Source organism: Python bivittatus, unplaced genomic scaffold (assembly GCF_059951505.1).
Source record: "Python bivittatus isolate LINGU-HERP-01145 unplaced genomic scaffold, Pbiv_v1 ctg000840_np1212, whole genome shotgun sequence".
In the NCBI taxonomy this organism is placed as follows: domain Eukaryota; kingdom Metazoa; phylum Chordata; class Lepidosauria; order Squamata; family Pythonidae; genus Python; species Python bivittatus.
The window spans coordinates 11,119,300-11,142,080 of NW_028277113.1; the positions used below are offsets into that span (position 1 = coordinate 11,119,300).

Here is a 22,781-nt window from a genome sequence, read left to right on the forward strand (position 1 = left end):
AGAGTTAGGAGAGGGTGATATTGGTGTATAATATGCTTTTAATAACTACATCTGTTTAAGTGTAAATTTGTTTTCCAATTATAATGGCAATCACATATGGTCTAGGACCATTAAATCTGAATAAAATTTGATTTGATATGGTGGTAATTTATTCTTCCTTTACTTAATTTTTATTGATTAGAAACCAGTCAATAACAAAAGGCCCCACACACTCATGTTTTTTTCTCAGGAAGGCAAAACTGGGATCCATGAAAGAAAGAATTTTATAACATGACTTTATTAGAATGACAGGATTACCTGATATAAAAATCTAATGTTTAAGATGACTATACAACACAAGATGTATACCTTCCAGTTTATTAAAAAGCATGGCTGAGCCTTAAATTCTACTTGGTGGATAGCATTGCTTTTCATTTTGTATTTTGCCTTTTTGTGTCTCCTCAGATATCTTTTGATTTAGCAGAATATACAGCGGATGTTGATGGAATTGGCACTTTACGATTGCTAGATGCTATCAAGACATGTGGTCTCATAAACTCTGTAAAATTCTATCAAGCCTCAACAAGTGAACTTTATGGAAAAGTGCAAGAAATACCTCAAAAGGAGACTACTCCATTTTATCCCAGATCCCCTTATGGTAGGTATATTAACCCTCTTGACAGATTCCAAAGAGTCTCTTATAAAAGGATGCAACATCACAAATTGCGAGGTTGCAATCAATTTTAAACATGTTATTTGTTGGTGCAGTAATCTAAAGGTTTAGCCTATTTGTCTTGAAGGGTTTTGGAAAATGAAAGTCGTCTTCAAGTACAGTTTGATTTCTGATGATATCAATAATGTATCTATGTAGCTTTTATACTGCAGTATGGAAGTGGTGTACAATTGTGTCCTCCTGGGTTATTTTTGGACTGGAGAGTTCCTATCCACGTACTACCCAGTAGCTTCTGACCCAGACGAGGTTATCCAGTTGCTGCCAGGCTTTTGTACAGAATGCCAAAATAAAGTTGCTGTTTTTTTTAAAGTTCTATTTTATGTAGTCATTTATTTCATTTTTTTAATCCATTACCTTTATCTTATCTTCTTCCCATTATTTTAATTGCAGAAAGACCTTTATCTTATCTGCTTACTATTTTTTTAATTGTAGAAAGACTTATTTGTTGGTTATTGATAAGCAGCATCTAGCTATTGTATGGGTACTTAATTTTTTTATTTACATGAACTGTATTTCTTACATGGTAATCTGGTATCATTCCTTGCTGGAAGTGAGCTAACATCACTATTGTGATAGTCATTGTTCAGATCCAAAATATGGATCTCTGTTTTCCTTAAAGACTTATTCTTCTGTTTTTTAATTGTAAAATGGTATTCAAGTGCTCAAGTTTTTGGATCACTTGAATGGATTTTATTTTATTTTATGGCTATCATACACTTTGTGATGAACCTGAATTAAAAGAGTATCTAGGTAAACAGCATGAAAACAAATTGGAAGTTAAATACTTTCTCCTACCTCCATCTTACATTTTTCAAGTAAAGATTATTCCACAGTGTGGTTAATAGTTCTGCTATTTAATGTTTTAATGCTTAAATATCAGTTATACCTGTGATAAAACATGATGGGAAAAGTCTCCTAACATTTGTTGATGAGCATGGTTGCTGTTTTGTTCCACATCAGTTTGTGCTAAGGTAAATTGGGAAACACAACATTTGAGGCCAGTGTTCTTATGAGTTACTTAGACATTGTCTTTTACTGGCTTTTTCTTTTTCTTTTTGGTATGGGTGTGTTAATGAACATACTAACATTTATAAATATTTCAATAAATAATTACACTAATTGTTTCAGGGGCAGCCAAACTCTATGCATATTGGATTGTGGTAAATTTCAGGGAGGCCTATAATCTCTTTGCTGTGAATGGTATTCTTTTCAACCATGAGAGTCCCAGGAGAGGTAAGGAAAATGTCCAGAAATTTCCATTACTATTCTTATGTATGTTTGAAGAGGAATACATTTCTGTTTAACTAATTGTTCTTGGATAGATTCCAAAACTCTTTATAGTAAAAGCTGTTACATGTAAACTAGAAGTTAGAGTGCTAAATGTTCAATGGAAATTATTTCAGAATTTATGGGATATCTTTCATAGTTATCACAATAAAACAAAATTACAATCTGTAAATTGTATAACATATTAACGGTATTAAAGGAACAGAACCAAAAGTGTTGTGAGACTTCCATTTCAATGGAAAAAAATCCTATGATAAAATTAATGTGTATCATCATAACATCACATCTGGACTCATTATCATGGTTGCATATTCTTAATGTCTCATGCTTGTGCTAGTTAGCTCAGAGTTCATTGGTTATAGAAAAATATAACCAAGGTTCAGATTAACATTCATCTTGATTAAAGAGGGCATAAATAAAAGTTTTGCCACATTTTCAGTAATTACTTGCACTTCTCCAACTTCTTAAAAATGTCTTTGGGGATAGATGAGAAAAGAGTACAAGTGAGAGAACCCAGTATTTTGGGAGTGGGCATTTAAAATGGTTAAAATTATATGAAATGAAGTTGCTTTTCCATGCCAAATTCTTCTCACTTTCATAGAGTTATATCAAAATACATCATAGCTGCTGTTCATTTATTCTTATTTTTGAATGGCAGTTGGAAATCAGAAACACACTTTCACAGTTCTTAAAATGTCCTTGGTTATCCCTGGACAGCCGGACATACTCTTTTTAAAAGAAAAGTAGGAATAATTCTACCTGTCAATGAGTTATAACTTTCAAAGCAGTCTATTTTGATAGAGAAATTAATATGACTGTAAGACATTAAAAAAGAAAGATCCATTAGAGCTTTCATCACTGAGTGAAATAAGAGAAGTTTCTATATTCATAAGATTTGCTTTCAGATTAATTAAAATGGTGTAAAATAGCTTAAGTCAACTAACCCAATATCTTTCTGACAGTTTTTTGTGTGGTTTCTGATATTTCTAAAGTTGAAAGTAAGCTAGATTTCATATGAACCAATTTTTAGGTCAGGTTGCCTCTTTAAAGAGTGGTATGGTTTGGGAAAAGAAAAAAGAACTCTGTATTCATTCTTCCTTTTGATCTATAAATCTTCCTTGGCATTCTATCTAATTCTGAGACTGCTTCCAGTAGATATTGTAGCTAGTCTACACACACATATCCATGCACATATACATAAAGTCATATACACATAGCCACAAATAGCTATATTTATATATACATCATGTCATTTTCATATGAACATGAACTCACTTTGAAAAATCTATGTAGCTCTGCTTTTTAGACTAGAAGTAAGAAGCCAAAGAGAATGAATGTGAAAAATCTACTTTTTAAATTCTGCAAATAATGCTGAAATAAGTATTTTTAATAAAAGAAGAAAAGTGAAGTTTTTTTTTATACTTTACGTTGTGATGGAGTTGAGCAGCCTATAATGTTAATATATGCGTATGTATGAGAGCTAGTGCGGTATAGTGGTTAAGGTGCTAGACTAGGGGTGGGTCACCCCAGGTTATAATCCACCAGGTTAGGAATGGGAGCCAGCTAGAGGACTTGGGCCGATCTTACACTCTCAGCCCTAGACTGGGAAGGAAGTAAAAAAAATCTCCCAACTCACACTGGACCCACATAATAGATTACAATCCATAACCTTCAACAAGGAGGCCTTTACCCTGCAGTGCATTGATTTGGGGTAATAGTAATAATAATAATAATAATAATAATAATAATAATAATAATAATAATAATAATAATTGTGTGTGTGTGTGTGTGTGTGTGTATGCATCTGCATTGACTTGAAACCGTTTCACTTCAGTTGACTGAAAAACCCAGTAAAATAGTAAACCCACTTTAAAAAAAGGCAAGAGGAAAGCTACTTACTCAGGAAGAGAAAAATTGCAATTTAAAGAAACTTTGATTTTCAAACAGGCAACCTTCTCTGTGCTCAAAAAAGATAATAGCTATTGTGCTGTTTCAGCTCTGCTGTTGAAGGCAGATATAGAGCCTAGTAAAGTTCATGGCTAAATCGAAGCAGTGGTCCTTTCTCTGCAAATGAGCCAATGAACTGCAGAGGTTAGATTGAAGCATTCTGTCCCAAATGGACAGGAGCACCTGTGTTGACATAACAGGAAAAAGTGTGTTTTGGAAGTGGAGTAGAAAAACGTGCCCTGAGGTACACACTGTCCCAGTGTTCTGATGTGGGAATCATGATTCCATAAAAGAAAATGCAAGCTATTATCAGTCTAATTGGAAACTGCATGTAAAACTTGGGGGGAGGGTGCCTTCAAGTTGGTGTTGACTCCTGGCAATTGCCTCGATTAGTCTCTGTAGTTTTCTTGACAAGATTTCAGAAGTGGCTTGCCATTGCCTCCTTCCCAGGGCTGAGAGAGAGTGACTGGCCCAAGGTCATCCAGCTGGGTTTGTGTCCAAGGCGGGACTAGAACTCACAGTCTCCTGGTTTCTAGCCGTGCTGCCTTAACCACTACACCAAACTGGCTCTCATATAAAACATGGCATACCAAAAAAATGAGCTGATTTGTTATAAATTTGCTGTATGAAGCAAAATAAACAATAAAATTGACTTTGTGACCCCCTGTCAGTGAATCTGTTTGCAAGTAATAATCCTGATTTTGGAGGTCTGCTAGGACACTCTGATAAATGAAATGTTTGTTTTAGGAATGTGAGTTTTTTGTTTTTCCTGTTTCACTCAAGAAAATAATGAAGAGATGAAGTACTGTATCTGTATTTTAGGGTTTTACAACTGGTAAGGTTGTAATTGTAATAATTAATGTCATCATTTTTTGCAGCATGAATTCAAAAATATACAAATCTACACAATTTCACTGAACTAGATAAATGTCTGTACTCTGGAACATGCAAACTGCTGTTGTTTGCCCAAAAGCTTACTTTAGTGCTATGCAGATAGGTTCGCCACACAATAAACATACATCTGGAAAAGGTTGTAGGTTTGTATGCAAGTCCTTGCCCTGATTTCTTCACACATCTGGCTGCCTTAGCAAATCATAAACCAAGGTTTGTTTTTGAGTTATAGTTTTGACTTGTTTGAAAAAAGATCCCTCTTCATTTATAATGTTTTGAATCTGAGCTGGAAAAAAACACCTAAAGTAATTGGGACAGTTTAATGCATAAGAGTGGTTTAACACTTGAATAAAGCTATCATATTATCTTGTCTTTAATAAGACAAAATTCTAAAGAATCCTGGCTTAGTATTTTATTTGATTAATGTCATAGAACTTAGTTCACACATTGCACTGAGCCATTATGGAATTTGGTTTGTGTTGGGCTAATATGTAACGTAAACCCAGTCATTGTGGTTTTTGTAATTCATGATTTAGGCTTAATCTGATGGTTGAACCAAGCCAACAGTGGATTGTTAAACAAACTATAATTTAGTGTAAAGTATCAATTCAGCCAGAATTAGAATTTCTAGTCATAAAAAGTTGTTTTGTCCAATTCTTTTTTCCCCTGATACTATGCAGAGAAAGAAAATTGTGTAAATTATATCTGGACTTGAAAAATACTTATTGAAAAAATTAAGGATGTTCATTTAACATAAAGATCTGTATTGCAGGGATGTGTACTCAAACCAAGTCACATTAGGAGTGTGTCTGCTCCTATCTATTTTTCTTTGAATTGGCAAAATATTCCATATTCATTTTTGAACTCATTGTAAGGACTAGAGGGCATTTGCTAAATCAGCTCATTGCAATTGTTCTTCTCGTTTAGAAGCCATCTCTGAGAGCAAGCATTAAGGGCAGTAAGCTCTGAAGCTACTGTAGACACTTGTCTTTTTCCCACCATGTTCCAAAAATTGTTTGGCAGTTCCATTGCCTCCTTGAGAAATCTGTCAAATTTTGCATCACCCACAGAAAATGCTTAGGTTATTGGCTATGGGGAAATGACTCACTGAGCATCTGAATTTTGTATATTTCTGCCACAGAATGTAATCAGTGCTTAATGTGGTCCTAGTGATATATTAAGGGGGCCTAGGGAAACAAGTTTTGTATTTGCTTCATTTATTTCATAGATGATGCACCAGTATGAAAAACTAATTGCCCTCCTAGTTCAGTGAATTTAGTTAAAGGAATAACTAAGGCCATTTGTGTAAGTGCTTTCTCAAACAAATGGGGTTGATTCTGGCCAGCCCTGCTCTATATAAATCTCACAAACTTTGGCTATCCTCATGAAATTTTCACCACACACATTCTAGAGAGATGACATGCTCTGTTCAAAAGAAATCTTTGTCTGTCAGTCTTGAAAAGATTACAAAACAATTTCCAAATTTCTGTGCTTGGTCAGATGCATACATTTGGACAGTAGTGAATATTACATGACAAGGTAGACCAAATCAGGAAACTGACTCCACAGGAAAACTAGAATGATACTTTATTGAGATAGGCAAGAGTAACCAAATCTTGCAAATCTGCTTATGCTTTTCTCCCTTCCCTCTTGTACCCCAGTGAGTCAAGAGGGGTCATCCTGAGTCTCTTCTTAATACTATCGCCCTTTCCAGGACATAAGGAAAGTTTCAGCCCTCAAGGCCATTTCCCTCCTCTCTATACTACCAATGGTGGCCATTCTGTCAAAATAATTTATGTACTCAACATAAAAAGAAGGGAAATCACAAATATCCCTGATCAACTTTCAGGGATCTAGAGGTCTTGTATAGCTTTTCATTCTGACTCTCTTTTTATATCACTTGAAGTCACATCATTCAGAGGCAAAGATAACGAGCATTCAGAAAATCTGCCAGGAGCATAAAGGAAGGATTATGGGAACTCAGTGGGCAAAAAGAAAATGTTTGCCCTGGTTCTGTTAGGAGAACCCTCTATCACTGAAATTTTCCTAGAGGATATAAAAGAATCAGTCTGAAGTTATTCCTGCTTTTTAATGTAGTAAATAGGCATAAACATTTTTTCCTGTTGTTTTTTTTTTATGCTCCTTTGAAAAATCTTGCATTTCATTGACTCTTTTTCCTTTTTTTTACCCTTAGACCTCTCATATATTAAACATTTTGAAAGGCTCATAAAGCAGCTTTTCATGTATCCTAAAGTAGGAAAGGAAGATAGTTTCCTGGAGGGCGTTTAATCTTTTCCATTCTGCATTATTCTATGCAGAATTGTTTGGTAGTTTAGTGGAGTGCTATTAGTTTTCAGTTTTTTTATGAGAGGGGGAAATCTTTTTCTTAAGGTGTAGCTGTAGCATTTATTGGATATCTAATAAATGAAACCTATTTAAATAGTTGTTAATGTTATCGTTATGCCATTTAGAGCAAGAAGCAAGAGTACTGCCATCTAAGCTGATAGTAGAGGCTTTATTTATCTCACTCCTTATAACTATATTGTTATAGACTTAGTGTTGGAAGCATAAAAAATAACCAAGATGAAAGGCTCCCTTTCAAAAATAACTAGCATAGAATATTCTGTAATAATAGAACTGCATAGCAGATTTTACTTCACTGTGTACTATGCATTTCCTATATGGGCTGTGCTCCTTCACATGTCTCAAAACCATATGTACCTTCAGAACATTGCAACTGACATATAGAGAAAGGAAAGTACTTCACATTCTCCAAAGTTTCTGGGAACCTGAGTTGACCATGAGCTAAGAACCTGTTTCATTTAATATCATTTTGAAACTTGCAATGATCATGAAAAAAAATGTAGCAAACATCTTACGAATTATCATCCTCATGAAAATGATCCAGGAAACAAAGAAAATTGTGGGCAAAGAGGAAGAAGGAAACTCTGACAAATTATACAATGTTTAGTGTCCTTAGGCAAAAGATGGGGGATAGTTATATAATTGAAGAGCATGTAGCTTTGTTGACTGTTCCATTTTTTTTTTAAGCTTGGCTCTTAAAACTACAAAAAGCAGTCTGTCCCACATTCAGAACCTTTCTTCACTTCTATACATTCACTAATTTTCTGTCAGCCCTCCCAGGTAAACCAGACAGGAAATACGTCCAGATGAGGTAATTCTACTTTATTGTTCGGCTACATTAACAGAATCTTGCAAGTCTGAAAGTATAAATCTCCTGCCGTCCTTATTTACCACCTGGTCAGGTAGGGCGGGTCCTTTCTAAGTTTCTTTCTCTGCCTGTTACTCAGTTGCGGGCTTCTTCTGACGGTTCCCTAGGCAGCATCTCTTCCCCCTGTCTTCTAAGGTCATTCTCACATTCCATTACATTTTTTCAATATTTCATCATAAATCAATCATGTCATTAGATTATTTTTTTACCATGGATATGCATGAAAAAAGCATGCTTTAATTACATATCTTAAACAAACAAAAACAGATACTCAGTAAAAAAAACCTTAGGCATTCTTTGAACTTCAAATGGCCTTTCTTACCCCATTCCCATCAGTTCATCTCACCAAACAAAATAACTCCACACACCCCATTCCCCCACTCCAGTACTGCACTCACTCAGAATGTTGTACATTTTTTCCTCAAATGTCTGATGTCTGATTTTTCCTCTATCACCATTTATTAGAGCAATAATGTAACAACTATCATTAATCTATGAATTCTTACTTTCATACATGTCCCATAAATAATTTCAGTGACATAAATTGTTTACTTTCTGACCTAAATTCTAACCCTTTCATTCACCATTAAGTTGACACCTCTAATTCCCTGCAGTGATTCATCAACTCATTTCCATAAGACCTGACCACCTTCATTCAAATATGTGTCCTTTCCCTTTCTCTTAGTTGAATAAGCACACCTTTTTTTCTTTATTTTATTTCATTTGTTAATTCATGCTTTCAACCATATATTCCTCTTACATTCTAAGTCATGTCTTCTATAGAATATGATAGTCAACAGATGGGGGCCCAAGAATATTGCTCTCTGCCACCAACCCTTTCATAATGAAAGGTTTAACATGATACGTTTTAATCAAGGAAAGAAAAGACTAGATTACGAACCATATTCATATAAGCAGCTCTTCCTGCTAATAGTAAGGACATCATTCATGTGGACCGATATGCCCTAATTGCAACGAAAGCCCAATTTCACCCCAAACACACTCACACTAGTCTATTCAAGCTATGATCTTTAATCGCAAGATTACTTGCAAGCCAGTGTATTGTAGTCCACATTCCACCAATTAGGAGGTACATGCAGTATACTGACACATTCAGGATACATTAAAAAGTATCATCGTGTTTAACATGCTTTTATAATAGAAGAATAAAATATGGTAAACGCAATAAATATATTCAAGTTCTTAAGCACAAATGACCAGGCTCAAATTATCCTACTTCAAACATATTATGCAAAGACCTAGCTCTCTGGAAAAGGCCCTAATGCATAGAAGGGTGGAAGGAAAAGGACAACCAGCAACGATGAGTGCAGTGTTGGAAGACCTGAAAGACAGGTTAGGGATAGATTGTCATGGAGAAAATCTATGTGGTCACTAGGAGTTGAAAATGACTTTATGGCACCTAATCAATCAGTCAATCAGTCAATCAAATCTTAAAGCCGAAGAACTGGATCTATTCAACATCCAGTTCAGGACTACAGTAGTTTTACCAATGTGGTAAATGTACATTATTAATGTTTTTATTTTTTTACATTAGTTATAAATTGCCTTTCAGGATAAAGTTCATTTATACCCATAATTATTTGGTTGCTTTGGATGCAGACATATATACTGTGTAATTCATCAGTAGTATGTGGAACTGGTAGTTATAAACTCCTCTTCCTAACATTTTTAATTTTCCCTGAAGAAATAATGATTGCAAAATAAAAGTTGTTGTGATTCTTCCAAATAGATCAAGTTTTTAAAGATCACTGCAACTTATATCATGTTACCAAGCTTATTGCTTATCAAAATGTATGCGGAATACTATTAAGTTCATTTAACACATTTGCAGCTTAAAAATCTGTATATTTATACTTGGGGAAGAAGGGGGGAGTTTAAAAATGCTCAAAACTATTTCTGTTCTTGCAATTCGATGTATAATCAAATTGTAGTACAAAATTTTCTAAAAGGGCAAACCCCCCCAAAACTCTAATGAAAAGCCTAAAAGCAGGTGTTAATGATATTCAGAGAATGTATAAGAAAGTATTCTGTAAATTAGTTCTGGAAATGTTAATTCCTTGGCTGTGAGTGTAGCTTTCAAGAGACTTGCAGTAGCACAAGACTGGATGTTAATTTCAAAGACTTATATTAGTACAAATTAAATTGACATATAGCTATGGACTATAGGTAGTCCTTGTTTAGCGACCACAATTGGACTGGCGACTTGGTCCCCAAGCAATGTGGTTACTAAGTGAAAAATCACATGACCACAACTGTACTTATGATTTTATTTCAGCCTTCCTTTTTCCCCACCTCCCCGCCCTTTGGAATGCTCACCCCAGCACTGGGATAATTAGCAGGAAAGGAATTAATGTTTGTATTTACATTCATTGGAGAGGAAGGGATTAGAAGAGAATAAGCAGGCGCACAATGGGGAATACACATTGAAAGGAATGCGATGGTGCCTGCTGTTTGCCTAGCATGCTCAGGGCTGGGAGCTGTGAGTGTGCTAGGCAAACAGCTGGTGTATTCTCTATGGTGTGCATGCTTACTTTCTTGTAATCCCTTCCTCTCTAAGCTCTCCACTCTGCCATGGGGAGGGAAAAAAAAGAAAGGGTCAGGCACAGGAGAGATTGCCTAAAGAGATGGCTTGTTTAGGCGATCTGTCTGCTCTGCAAGGGGTGGGAAAAAGAAAATTAATGGGTCTGGCACAGGACAACATGTACTAACTGATTGTAATAGTGAGTACATGACTGAGAAACATTGTGAAGGTTGTAAATGCATGCCTTAGTTGCAAAGTTATTTTTCCAGCACTGTCATAACTTCGAACAGTTGCTGCCTGAGGCAGTTGCTAAGCGAGGTCTAACTATATTCTAAAGTCATCCCATAAGAATAGACTTTTTTCCTATATAGGTCTACTTTATGTGAAATAACTTAGCAGATCTATATGCAAAATGACTAACTTTTCTAACCTTGTTAATCTAAGTTCTTTGCCTTTAGATCACATCATTAAGGATAGAACTTTACTTTGGGGTGATTCTGCTTCAGATAATTGCAAGAAGTGTGGATGGGCTGCTGTTCCTTCTTTGACATGTACAAGGAAAACCCCACATTTATGCATAGACAAGATTCTTTAATCATTAGGCTGTTGCCTTCTTTTATATTGTGTTTCTGGAAACCAGAAGTTTGAATTTATTTTTTCTTGCCCCAGAGAAATTATCCTAAAACTGAAGCTTCAAATTAGGGCTGCTTTCAAAGAAAGATATTTGTTGAAGAAGTAGAGCGAATGTGATGGGTGTGCTGACAGTCCTTAGCTGGCAGTTCTGCAACACAGGATGACCAAACTGAGGTGATTGATACAAGGAGAGAAGACTGAAAAGATTGTTGCACTCTGTATTTTTAGCATTAATTATAGGGCACTTATCAGATAATTTTTAATTTCCTTATTCTATCTTTTCTCTTTATTTTAGGAGCCAATTTCGTAACTCGAAAGATTAGTCGTTCAGTTGCTAAGATCCACCTGGGACAATTGGAGTGCTTCAGTTTGGGCAATTTAGATGCCAAGAGAGATTGGGGTCATGCCAAGGACTACGTTGAGGTATGCTATTCCTGAAATGCCTGCTTTGAAACACAGCCTTTGTGAGTTTTATTGCAATAACTTAAAAAAAAAAAAGTATGACCTGAAGGCATCTGCTTCTAAATCTAGCTTTTCTCCCCAGCTACCTAAAGAAGTAACACAGGATGCTACTTTATACATAACCTGAACATAGAAAGAAGGTCTTCAGGTTCACATTCTTTACTAAATTCCTATGGGAAGGACTAAAAACTAAAAAGACCTCTTCTACCTCAACAATATATTGTTTCTTTGTTTCCTTGAGATCAGATATTGAAGTGCAGTATAATTTTTTGAGATCTTTTCTATACCTTGGAATCTTCTTATAATAATGGGAGAAACATTATTTCTCCCATTAACCTCACATTAACCTCAGAAAATCATTCTAATTCTGATTCAGATGCGGTTGTAATATTGTTAATGTTTAATATTTCTTCATGTTAAAAACATTCAGGAAACACTGTTATTAACATAACCTATGTAAATATTGTAGATTATTGTATTTTCTTTGAAAAGTCACCAGTGCTAAATAGTTTCTTTTTGCTAATCTATTTTCATAAGATTATGAAAATTTTTGAAATTCTGTATTTCTTCAGTGTAACTATACAGGTACATGATCCAAAGATGAATGACATACAATCCTCAATGTACCTATAGAGATATAATTGTAAAGTGTGTTATTAAGGCAATTAGGAAAGCATAGTTTGTCCTACCATATGATTTGTATTTTCATATCTAATCATACCGACCAAAAATATCTTGCAGTGTGAAGTATCTCTTTGAGATGTACAAAAAAGTTTTAACAATATAATTAATAATTAAAATTAACATTTATTGAAGTCCAGTTTGTACAGAGAGCTGCTGATCCACCCAGATCAGCAGATTTTTTTCAATCTTCCTCTGCCTGCCCTTCTAACTATCCTTACAAACATGGAATCTGGCTCTATGATTTTGGGGGTATAAGTGATTAGATACTAGCCATAAAATAAGCTAACCATGATTTATAAAAAATGGTTTGGGACAGAACTAGCATTATTTATTTATTTATTTATTTATTTATTTATTTATTTATACATTCGATTTATTGTCCGCCCATCTCCCCCCAATGGGGAACTCTGGGCGGCTCACAAAGTACATATCATACAATTACAATTATACAATTAATTGTTATGTGACCGGCAGGGGTCGCTAGGGGGTCATCTGGGCTTTTTCCTCCTCTGTAGATCTTCCTCGCCGCTCACCACTCATGCCGGCTGCATTCGGAGTTCGGCCAGCACCGGTATTTTGCTCCCCTGCGCAGCACCGCCGGTTCCTCCCATCTAAACGGGAGTACCCATTTATCTACTCGCAGATGGAATAGCTTTCGAATTGCTGGGTGAGCAAGGAGCTAGGACAAGGGACAGGAGCTCACCCTGTCCCGCGGGGCAGGGCTCGAACCACTGGAGAGCCAATCATTCTGATCGGCAACTCCCGCGTCATTAAGCCCTTGCGCCACCGCATCCAAATCTTTAAGTTTGAAAGAAAACTATGGAACAGTATTTTTGTTACAATATGTTCTGAGCTTTGGATACTTGGAACAGACATAAGCCTCAGAAGGAAGTTTTACACATTATTCTGTATCATTTCATTTAAAGTGGAATTTCTAAAATCAGCTGAATTACTGACAAAATGGCTCATTTAAAACATATATTACTAGGCCTAACTAATTGTACAATAAACTATTGCACAGAAATGTGTTGAGATTTAAGGATAAACTTCTCTGGTTCCCTAACCACATTCTTTGCAGCATAAATGTTCTTGTAATATAGAATTGATAGAAGTTCTTTTCAACATAATATTTTGTCTTGATATAGTAATGCTGCTGTATTTGACTTATATAAGAAATCTTAGATGCACTGAGAATAAGGATGCATTTTATTTAGCAGTTAGTTTCCAAATGTGCTGGCCACCAGATAAAATATATTCAGCTGGTATTACCACCAAGATCACACACTGGTGATGTAAGTTTCAGGTGTTTCGGGATTGTCACAAAATTGTTCTGACATAATTCCTAACTGTGCTAGATGTCATCTTGAATGTCTCTCAAGAGATTAATTTTTCTGCTTTTGTTAATTCCATGGGACCCTGAATATATGAAATGCAACTAATTGCTGTCTATAAGAAAAAAAAGTAACTTTGAAATAGAAATAAATAAGCATTCCAGAAATTAATGGTTGGAAAACAAAACCCCAAAATTCGGTATTGCAGTGTATTTTCAGAGAGTGTGAAGTTACAGAACTGTGATATATTTGAGAGTAAATTTAGATAAACCGAGTTACCTCTGGCATTCATTATATTTATATTCTGCTGCAAGCAATTTGATTCTCAGCAGCTGTTCAATTTTCCTTCAGTCCTGGGTGATATATAATGAAGAAGGAAAAAGAAGCCCCCTCTCCCCTTCTAAGCATGGAAGGAAAGGGCTGATGGAGAAGCAGATAAATCGGTGCCTGCTCTAGCAGTTCTCTTTTTTCTTTCCTGCTGGTCTGAGGGAAAGCAATGCGTCTTTTTCATACTCTGTGTGGGAAAGAAGTTGATTCAGAGTAAATAGGTAAATGAAGAAGGGGGAGTATGGATGGGGTGAAAAGCAGATGTGTGATACTGTGAGTGGAGAGATGAATAAGAGGAGAGTGGGCATTGCTATGTGTGCAGGAGGGAAGAGGAGAATCAAGGTTGAGGTTGAGGCTAGATAACCCTATCCCTAATATTGCTGGCAATTGTTTGTGTATGTGTGTATGCACCATACTGAGGGTGAAGGAATGTGAACAAGGGAAAGAGCAAAGTTATGTTCCCACTTTCTCTTGACTTTGACCCTCTCCACGACTATGTGGGCTGTAACTATTTTCCCTGAGAGAATGTGGCCCTGAATCTAAAAAGGTTGCCCAAATTGTGTGATAAACTATAGTATGTATGCCTTAAACACAAAGGGTCTAGATAACTAGATGAATGGGCAATATGGGTTGGTAAAAACTTTATTAAAAGTAATTTAACATTTGTACAATTATGGACCCATCAATTCTTGGCAAATAGAAGGGATAGAAATGGAAGCAGTAACAGACTTCATTTATTTGGGCTCTAAGATCACTGCAGACGGAGACTGGAGCCATGAAATTAAGAGACACTTGCTCCTTGGGAGGAAAGCTATGGCAAACCTAGATAGCATATTAAAAAACAGAGACATCACCTTGCTGACAAAGATCCGCATAGTCAAAGCTATGGTTTTTCCAGTAGTAATGTATGGCTGTGAGAGCTGGACCATAAAGAAGGCTGAGCGCCGAAGAATTGATGTCTTTGAACTGTGGTGCTGGAGAAGACTCTTGAGAGTCCCCTGGACTGCTAGGAGGTCAAACCAGTCAATCTTAAAGGAAATCAACCCTGACTGCTCATTGGAAGGATTGATAATGAAGCTCAAGCTCAGATACTTTGGTCACCTAATGCGAAGAGAGGACTCTTTGGAAAAGACCCTGATGCTGGGAAAGATTGAAGGCAAAAGGAGAAGAGGACGGCAGAGGATGAGATGGTTAGATAGCATCACTGAAGCAATGAGCATGAAACTGAGCAAACTCAGGGAGGCAGTGAAGGACAGGAAGGCCTGGCATGATATGGGGTCACGAAGAGTCGGACACGACTTAACGACTGAAGAACAACAACAACAAACAATTATGCATTATAAAATATATTTTATTCAGTATGATGCCAGACTGTACACATATTGTATGTAAGTATAAGGACTAGGCAAAATAAGCAATATAGCAGCAATTTTTGTGTCTTGTTTTGTTCTATAATTTCTTTTTATTTGGTATAGCATGATGCAATAAACCATCTGTAGATACACATTAATACAAATACAATAGTAAGTACTTAGTAGTCAATTATTCATTTCTATACAATGTAAAACAACAACAAGAAACATTAGATATTTATATACTCACATTTTCTGCCCTGCCCCTGACAAACATTTGACTTGGAACAGTGAGAATGTACTTACTTACTTACTTATTAAATTTATATGCCACTCATCTAATGATCCATTACCATCTTTTAAAATTTCTTAACAACCAAATACTCCTAATAATGCCAAAATTGTGAATGGATAGCAAGGACATGCTTGTTTCTAAAGGTGTAATAAGATTGATTGCAATTATGCAAGGTTGACAGGAGAAAAAACATTAGGATTTTCAAATTCCAAAGCAAGCATATAATTTGGATTATGGGTTCATGGTCTAGATGTGACTGAGACAGAAATAAGTCTGAAGCAAAGTTGTCCTGGTCATAATCTAATTTTCTATTCAGTTTCCATTTTGAGAATTATATTTAATATAGATATTTTAATTACTTCCTCATAATCTTTAATTAACATATATTAGGAACTATTTGTCAAATATTATTCAGTATGTGGGTAACAGCTCTTCAGTGTCACTTCTTTACAATGGATGATGTTGCTTCTTACTCTTTCAATTTATTGTCAAATGAATAATAAGTTCCCCTTATTCTCCTGTAATGTTCAGTTATATTCTCTAGCCTATTTTCAATATAATCATTATTAGTTTAAATCCATAATATAATGGATTTTTATATAACGCGCACACGCGCACACACACCTTCGAGTCACTGTTGACTCTGGGCTAGTCCCTGGCAAGATTTTGGAAGTGGTTTGACATTGCCTCCTCCTAGGGCTGAGAGAGTGTCTGGCCCAAGGTCACCCAGTTGGCTTTGTGCCTAAAGCGGGACTAGAACTCACGGTCTCCCGGTTTCTAGCCCAATGCCTTAATCACTACACCAAACTAGCTCTCATGTAACATAGATAACATTGAATTATATTTGGTGCTATATAGAAGGGACTCAGTTCCTGCATGTCTCACTCTTCCAGTGGGATTATTGGTTTAAAACCCTTTAATCCATTTCCAGCTAAATATAGTTTTTTTATGGGCTACCAGATGTTTCATGTTCTGTATACTTGTAAGTCACTTACATTCACCCCATTGAAGTGGTGTAAAAGTATCTTAACTAACTAAATAAAATAAATGCACTTAAAATGCTGTAAGAAAACCAGAATGGAGGATTTTTATAGTTTAAATTAAAATTATAATTTTAAAATTATAGTTATGTTTAGCTGTTAAAATGTTCATTTTTCACTTTATCTGTATTAATTGACATGTTTTTAAAACGAATTCCTGAGACTATCATGTTAAATGATATGACCATGTTAAAGAATAAATCTCCCCCTTTTTTAATGATATAGTTCCTGCTTTTAATAGTTCATTATATTATGTTTGTACAGTAAGAATAATCAAATTGTATTTGATTTCTAATTTAATTTAATTCAGTATAAGTTGAAGTAAGGCATGCTTTTCCACTCAGTTTTTAAAAAGAATAACAACAAATACAGAAGGCAATGAAAAGCCACTTTGAAATGTAGTGGTCCTTCCAGAATGACATGGGATATGGTCTCAGGGCTGTACCTTAAGCATATAAATAGAATTGTTTTAAAATTTTTAAAATAAGAATAGATGAAAATTCCAGAATGAAATATATTCCAAGCTAAAGTATTTTCTCAAATGTTGAAGACCATTCTGGACCACTAACAAATGCAAATATAAGGATGGAATCATACAGATTGATCAATCAAAAGCAGTTGTTCATTGCCCAGATCACAACTGAAGTATCTGTCAGAGAGAATATGCTTGTATAAAGATGACAAAATCAAAGAACTCAGTAGGTTGGAAATAGATTTAGAATTATAGAGAACTATATAAGGTTGGAATTAAGATTGGATATAAATGCAGGTGAGAACTATATAGTGAGGTTGGAATTAGATGAGGATGTGTATATGGATCAGAAGGATTCCAATTTAAATTCTTCTAAGCAACAAGAACTTGAATACTTGAATCCAGGCTATTTCTGGTTTCTTTGGAGAATCCACCTTAATCATTAGTGTTTGCATCAATTAAAAATGGTGACAGTTTGTCCAGGTCCTAAGGTAGGAAAGCATCTACAAAACATGATGCTACCATCTTCATGCTTGATAGTGCTTGCTTTCTGCCAACAAAACAACACCTGCATGCCCTGAAAAGTTCCTCTTTTGACTCATCTACCCACAGAACATTACTCCAGAAGATGAGAGGGTCATTCAGGTGCTTTTTGGCATATTTGCGATAAGCATCGGTTGTCTTAATGAGCAACAGCTTCTGCCTTGCTATTCTCACATCATTCCTGTTTTTACTCAATGGAAGAGTCGCAAATATTGACTTTAGTCAAAATGAAAAATCTCTGGTTGTTGTCACAGGGCTTTTTGCATCCTGCTAGTTCCTTTGTTATGCTGTATTCTTGGAGTGATTTTGACAGGTTAGCCATTTTTGCAAAGAATCACTATTGTCCTAAATCTTCTCTGTCTCATGACTGTCTCTCTAGCTGCAGATCAGTGGAGCTCTAGAGCTTTAGAAATGGTTTTCTACACTGTTCAAACTGATATTTATCGATATGTTTTTTACAGATGTCTTCAGAAATTTCTTTTGACTGTCATGCCTCTAGAACCTGTGTGTTGAGAACTTCATTGTTATGTGGGGAAACAAAGTTGTGAGATTTACATAGGGTAAGGTTGACCCAAAACAGCCCCAGTAGTTTAATGAAGTATTTCTACAAATGCCCCTTTTATCCCTTTCACTGAATTGATTGAACGCAGGGAGGGAATACTTTTTCACATGTTGGATAACTTGCTTATGAAATAAATGAAACAAGCAGTAACCTTTGGTGCTATTTGTTCACTCAAACTCCCTTTTGCTAAGATGAGCTGTAATAATATTCCATGGCATAGATATGCAAAAATACTGAAAATCTGAAATGAGGTAAATACTTTTTCACGGAACTATGTGTTAGTGATTGGCAATATGAGACTAAAAGAAGAAAGTAGACAGTGGTTATTTTGACATAAATGAGGTCTCCATTTGAAAATGCTTAATTTAGGCAAGAAAGTAATTTTAATGATGATACACAAGAGCTCTTTCTAACACAAATCATATGGCATTCATTTACAAAGCACTGCAGTTGTGTCTACAAGTAAGTGCTACTAATAGCTTCCTTTTCTTTAAGAAAATTATACTCATCTGTTCCATAGCTACTGTAACATGTTGCCTTTTTGCAAGAACCCTCCCAAATATGAATAATGGGATTTAAAACAAAATCAAATATAACCCTATATCCATTTTTGTATTTGTTAGTGTGGAAAGTGTTAGTGTGGGGAAACTACAAGGGCAAAAAAAATGAAAATGCTTTCCTCAGCAAAACCATCTGGTTTCGTTTCCTGTGCTTCAATAACTGTATGTGAATTATTATCAAGATTACTCCCATAGTTTTGTAAGTGGTCTTGGAACACTGGTGGTCTTAAAACCAGTTGGAATGATTGAATAGTTAGGTTTTCTTTCAAGTATAAAATTTCCCAGTTGCAATTCCCAATTGAGAAATTAAAAATTGCAGTCATATTTTGGAAAGTAACCAATTATTTTAATATAAACCAAAATGAATTTTTAAAATGTGTCATGTACAATGCAGCAGTGTTGTCCACCTAATAGATGGGTTCTTCTGATGTTCTGAATCAAGCTTTCTGGACTGATCTTATATAACATACAATTTAAAGGGTGAACTTTAAGGCCATGAGATAACTTGAAGGTGTGAAATAATGGGAAAGTATAACTTCAATTTATCAATTTTGTCTTTTTATTTAAAAAAAACGGTTCCGTCTAAATAATCAATTATTCTCTGAAGAATGATCTTTCATGTGCAAGTACTTAGTAAAGTGTTGTGATCTATTTTTCTGGTAATAGAAAAATAATAACTACATTTATAAGAAGACATTCTAGAAGATCTCATGTATAAAAAATACCATTTGTAGCATCAGTTTTAATAGTTCAAGAGACTTAAGGAATATTGGAAATTAGCAAAAAGATTGGAATATGCTAAATTATATTGTTGGGGAATCTTCAGTTGTAGATGTTAATATTTTATACCTTTTTGTAGAAATGGGGACCTTTTAGCATACTTAACCAGGTTTCACAATTGCACATGAAACAACTGTGATTCTTCTTCCATGTCAGACAGCATTCCCCAAATCTATAGGGTATACTTAATATGCCACTTCTAGTTTTAGAACAAATACTTGAATTTTCAGCTATAGGTGTTCTGGGATGTGGCTTGACCTAACAAATAATGTTAATGATCCAAAGATGGAGCAGTTGAACTTTCCAACTGGTCGCCTTTGGCAGGCTTTCAACTTATCTCAGGGGACTGGCAGCTCTGGTTAACAGGATAAATAAATGGAGAAAGTTTATTGCAATCAACCAGTGCTACTGCATGGTTGCTAGTGCTATGTTTCCCTCCATTTTAGAGTGTAAATAGGTGGACATCACATATAGAATATCTTACTCTCTATATAAAGAACTACCTGCAGATATGTTCATTGAATGCAGTTCATTTTACTCTGTGTCTTAGATCACCTTGCTAGGCATAGAAGTAGCTGATGCTTCCATGTACAGCTAGATTAAAGCATTGGGAAGAAAAGTGACACAAGTTTTGATATTTGCTTCCTCAAGACTGTTTGGTGAGAGATATAGTACTGCATACATTTTTGTAAAACCAGTAGTTGAAAAAGAACCAATAGAGTTTCTCTAAAGGTAAGCCTTGTTTCACTTCAGATATTTACCAATGCCTGGATACTTAGCATGCTGACCATAGGTACCCGAGTACACCTTCCTTGCTGCCCACCAGACTCCCTCTTCCCCTGTTTTATTTTTTAACAATACTTTTCATTTAAAAAGCAAACATAAAAGATGGTGTATTCCAAAGCCAGGTGCTGGTCTCAAACATAATATTTCAACTTTGCATAAATCCTGGAGGCACTCTTAAGGGAAAAATTATGAGGGTGGCTGCAGCCTCAGGCTGTTTGAAAGTGTGTCCATCTCTCCAGGAAAAAAAAGAGAGAGGAAAAAAAAGTTGTGATAGTTGGGTGTGTTCTGGAATGCTTGACAGACAATGCAGAGCAACCTCATAGGTTTGCTTTGAGTTAAATAAGTATTTTCCAAGAGTGTCTATGACATGCTTTCAAAAGTCTGAATGTGCTAATCAGTCTAAAGAAATTGATATAAGTGGGATCTGAGTTGGCAGAAACTGAACAGGAAAAGGATCTTGGACACAGGGTGACAATAACATTAACGATTCTGTGTGCACCTGATATTTTAAAAAAGGTGGATTCAGTGTCTCAAATCATGAAACAGTTTCCATATACAAAACTTGAAATAGGTTGCACAATTCTCATTACCAAATATGTGTTTTATTGATGTTTTTGGTTTTTCTCCCACCTTGCTGAAATCAAGGTGGCATGCATACCTTCTACTGTACCTCCTTTTTTCCCCAGAACAACAGCTCTGTAATGTGGCTTGGGCTTAATGAGAGCGGCTAGCACAAAGTCACCCAGCCAGCTCTCATGCCCAAGGGAGGAGTAGAATGCTTGGTTTCCCGCAGCAGGAGTTGAGTTCAGGATGTGGGTTCCTTTATCTTTTCTTAGTTATCTTATTAGTAACATTGGATTTTGACTGTGTGTTCAGAGGTACCTTGGCTTAGCTCAGAGGTGGAATTTCCCCGTGTCATGAAAAACATTCATTACTATATCACTGGCATGGCCTCAGAGCCTATTTTTTTTTAAGATTCACCCTCTGCCTCCAAAATATTTTTAAACCCTGGCTTAAATTTATATATTGAGTGGGAGGTACAGGGAAGACTTTAGGCATATTTTAACAGTTATTACTGATTTAACAATTCTTTAAGTACTGTGTGTGTTCATTCTTATTGTACAGATATTATATATTATCTAGATTTGGCACTTCTCATCCTAAGATTCTCAGAGGGGATCTTATGTCCTAGAATGGCAAGTCCACTGATATAAAAAAAGACTCAAGATTTACTTTAGGAAAATGCAGATTATTTTTGTAATTTAAAGGAAAACCCCTAGAAACATGTCAAGAACATCTTCAAGCTTAATAAGTTTAAACCCATGATATTACACTCATCTGGTAGATATTTGGTGGATACATTACTTTGGACCAAAGTTTTCCCTCTCAGATGATGTGAGAGAAAGCAGAGTTAAGGTCACTAGTAGTAAAACAGCGATGATAAACTTGTAGCTCATTATTCTAAACTGTCACCTACCACAAAGATCGACTTATTTACAGTATGCTGAGCTGCCAAAATAGAGCATTAATTGCAATTTTTGTTTTGATTTTTATAAGTGAGGAATAAAGCTGCATCAAGACTGGAATAATTTAAGAGAACAACCATGTGGTGTTTTTGAAGTACTTGCCTTGTTTGGGGCATTGTGTAGTAGAATAGATTTCTGATAGTGGCAGAACCTTAGGAAGCCAAAGTTCTACAGGCTGTCTCCATTCATGATGGAGCTAAACTCAGTGAGATCCTGAATAGAGCTATAGAAAACGAGCCAGTAAAAAATCTACTGTCATTTAAATCTTTGTGAAATTCAGAACTGAGGCAAGTTTTCCCCTCTACTAATAATTGGCGCACCAATAAAATGTATTCATTGCATTAATAAATATTTTCAGTCTTTTTGATCTTTACAATGTACAGGTAGTCCTCATTTAATGACTGCCTGTTTAGTGACTGTTCAAAGTTATGTCAGCGCTGAAAAAGTAACTTTATGACCGGTCCTTGCACTTACATCCATTGCAGCATCCCCCCAGTCACATGATTGACGTTCAGACATTTCGCAGCTGGTGGGCATTTACGACTGTTGCAGTGTCCTGCAGACTCATGTTTGCCATTTACTGTATGTGCTTCACAGCTGGCTTCCAACAAGCAAAGTTAATGGAGAAGCTGGCAGTAAAATTGCAAGTCATGGTCATGTGATGCCTTGCTTAACGACCCACTTGATTAACAACCGAATGGGAAGTGACGTTGTAAGTCCAGTGCAGTAACGTGATGTTTTGCTTAATGATTTTGTTGCTTAGTGACAGAGTTGCTGGTCCCAATTGTGGTTGTTAAGCAAGGCCTACCTGTTATCA

At 35.7% G+C, this 22,781-nt stretch overlaps 1 protein-coding gene across 2 annotated transcripts in view; it reads left to right on the plus strand.

Moving 5' to 3' along the window:
- The window catches only part of GMDS (GDP-mannose 4,6-dehydratase), a 330,486-nt gene that overhangs the window by 90,524 nt on the left and 217,181 nt on the right, over positions 1–22,781 (plus strand). For both annotated transcript variants that reach the window (XM_088130877.1, XM_088130878.1), the window contains 3 exons: positions 445–637; positions 1,841–1,945; positions 11,540–11,667. In XM_088130877.1, the coding sequence (XP_087987003.1) occupies positions 445–637; positions 1,841–1,945; positions 11,540–11,667 (426 nt within the window). The remainder of the gene's footprint in view (positions 1–444; positions 638–1,840; positions 1,946–11,539; positions 11,668–22,781) is intronic.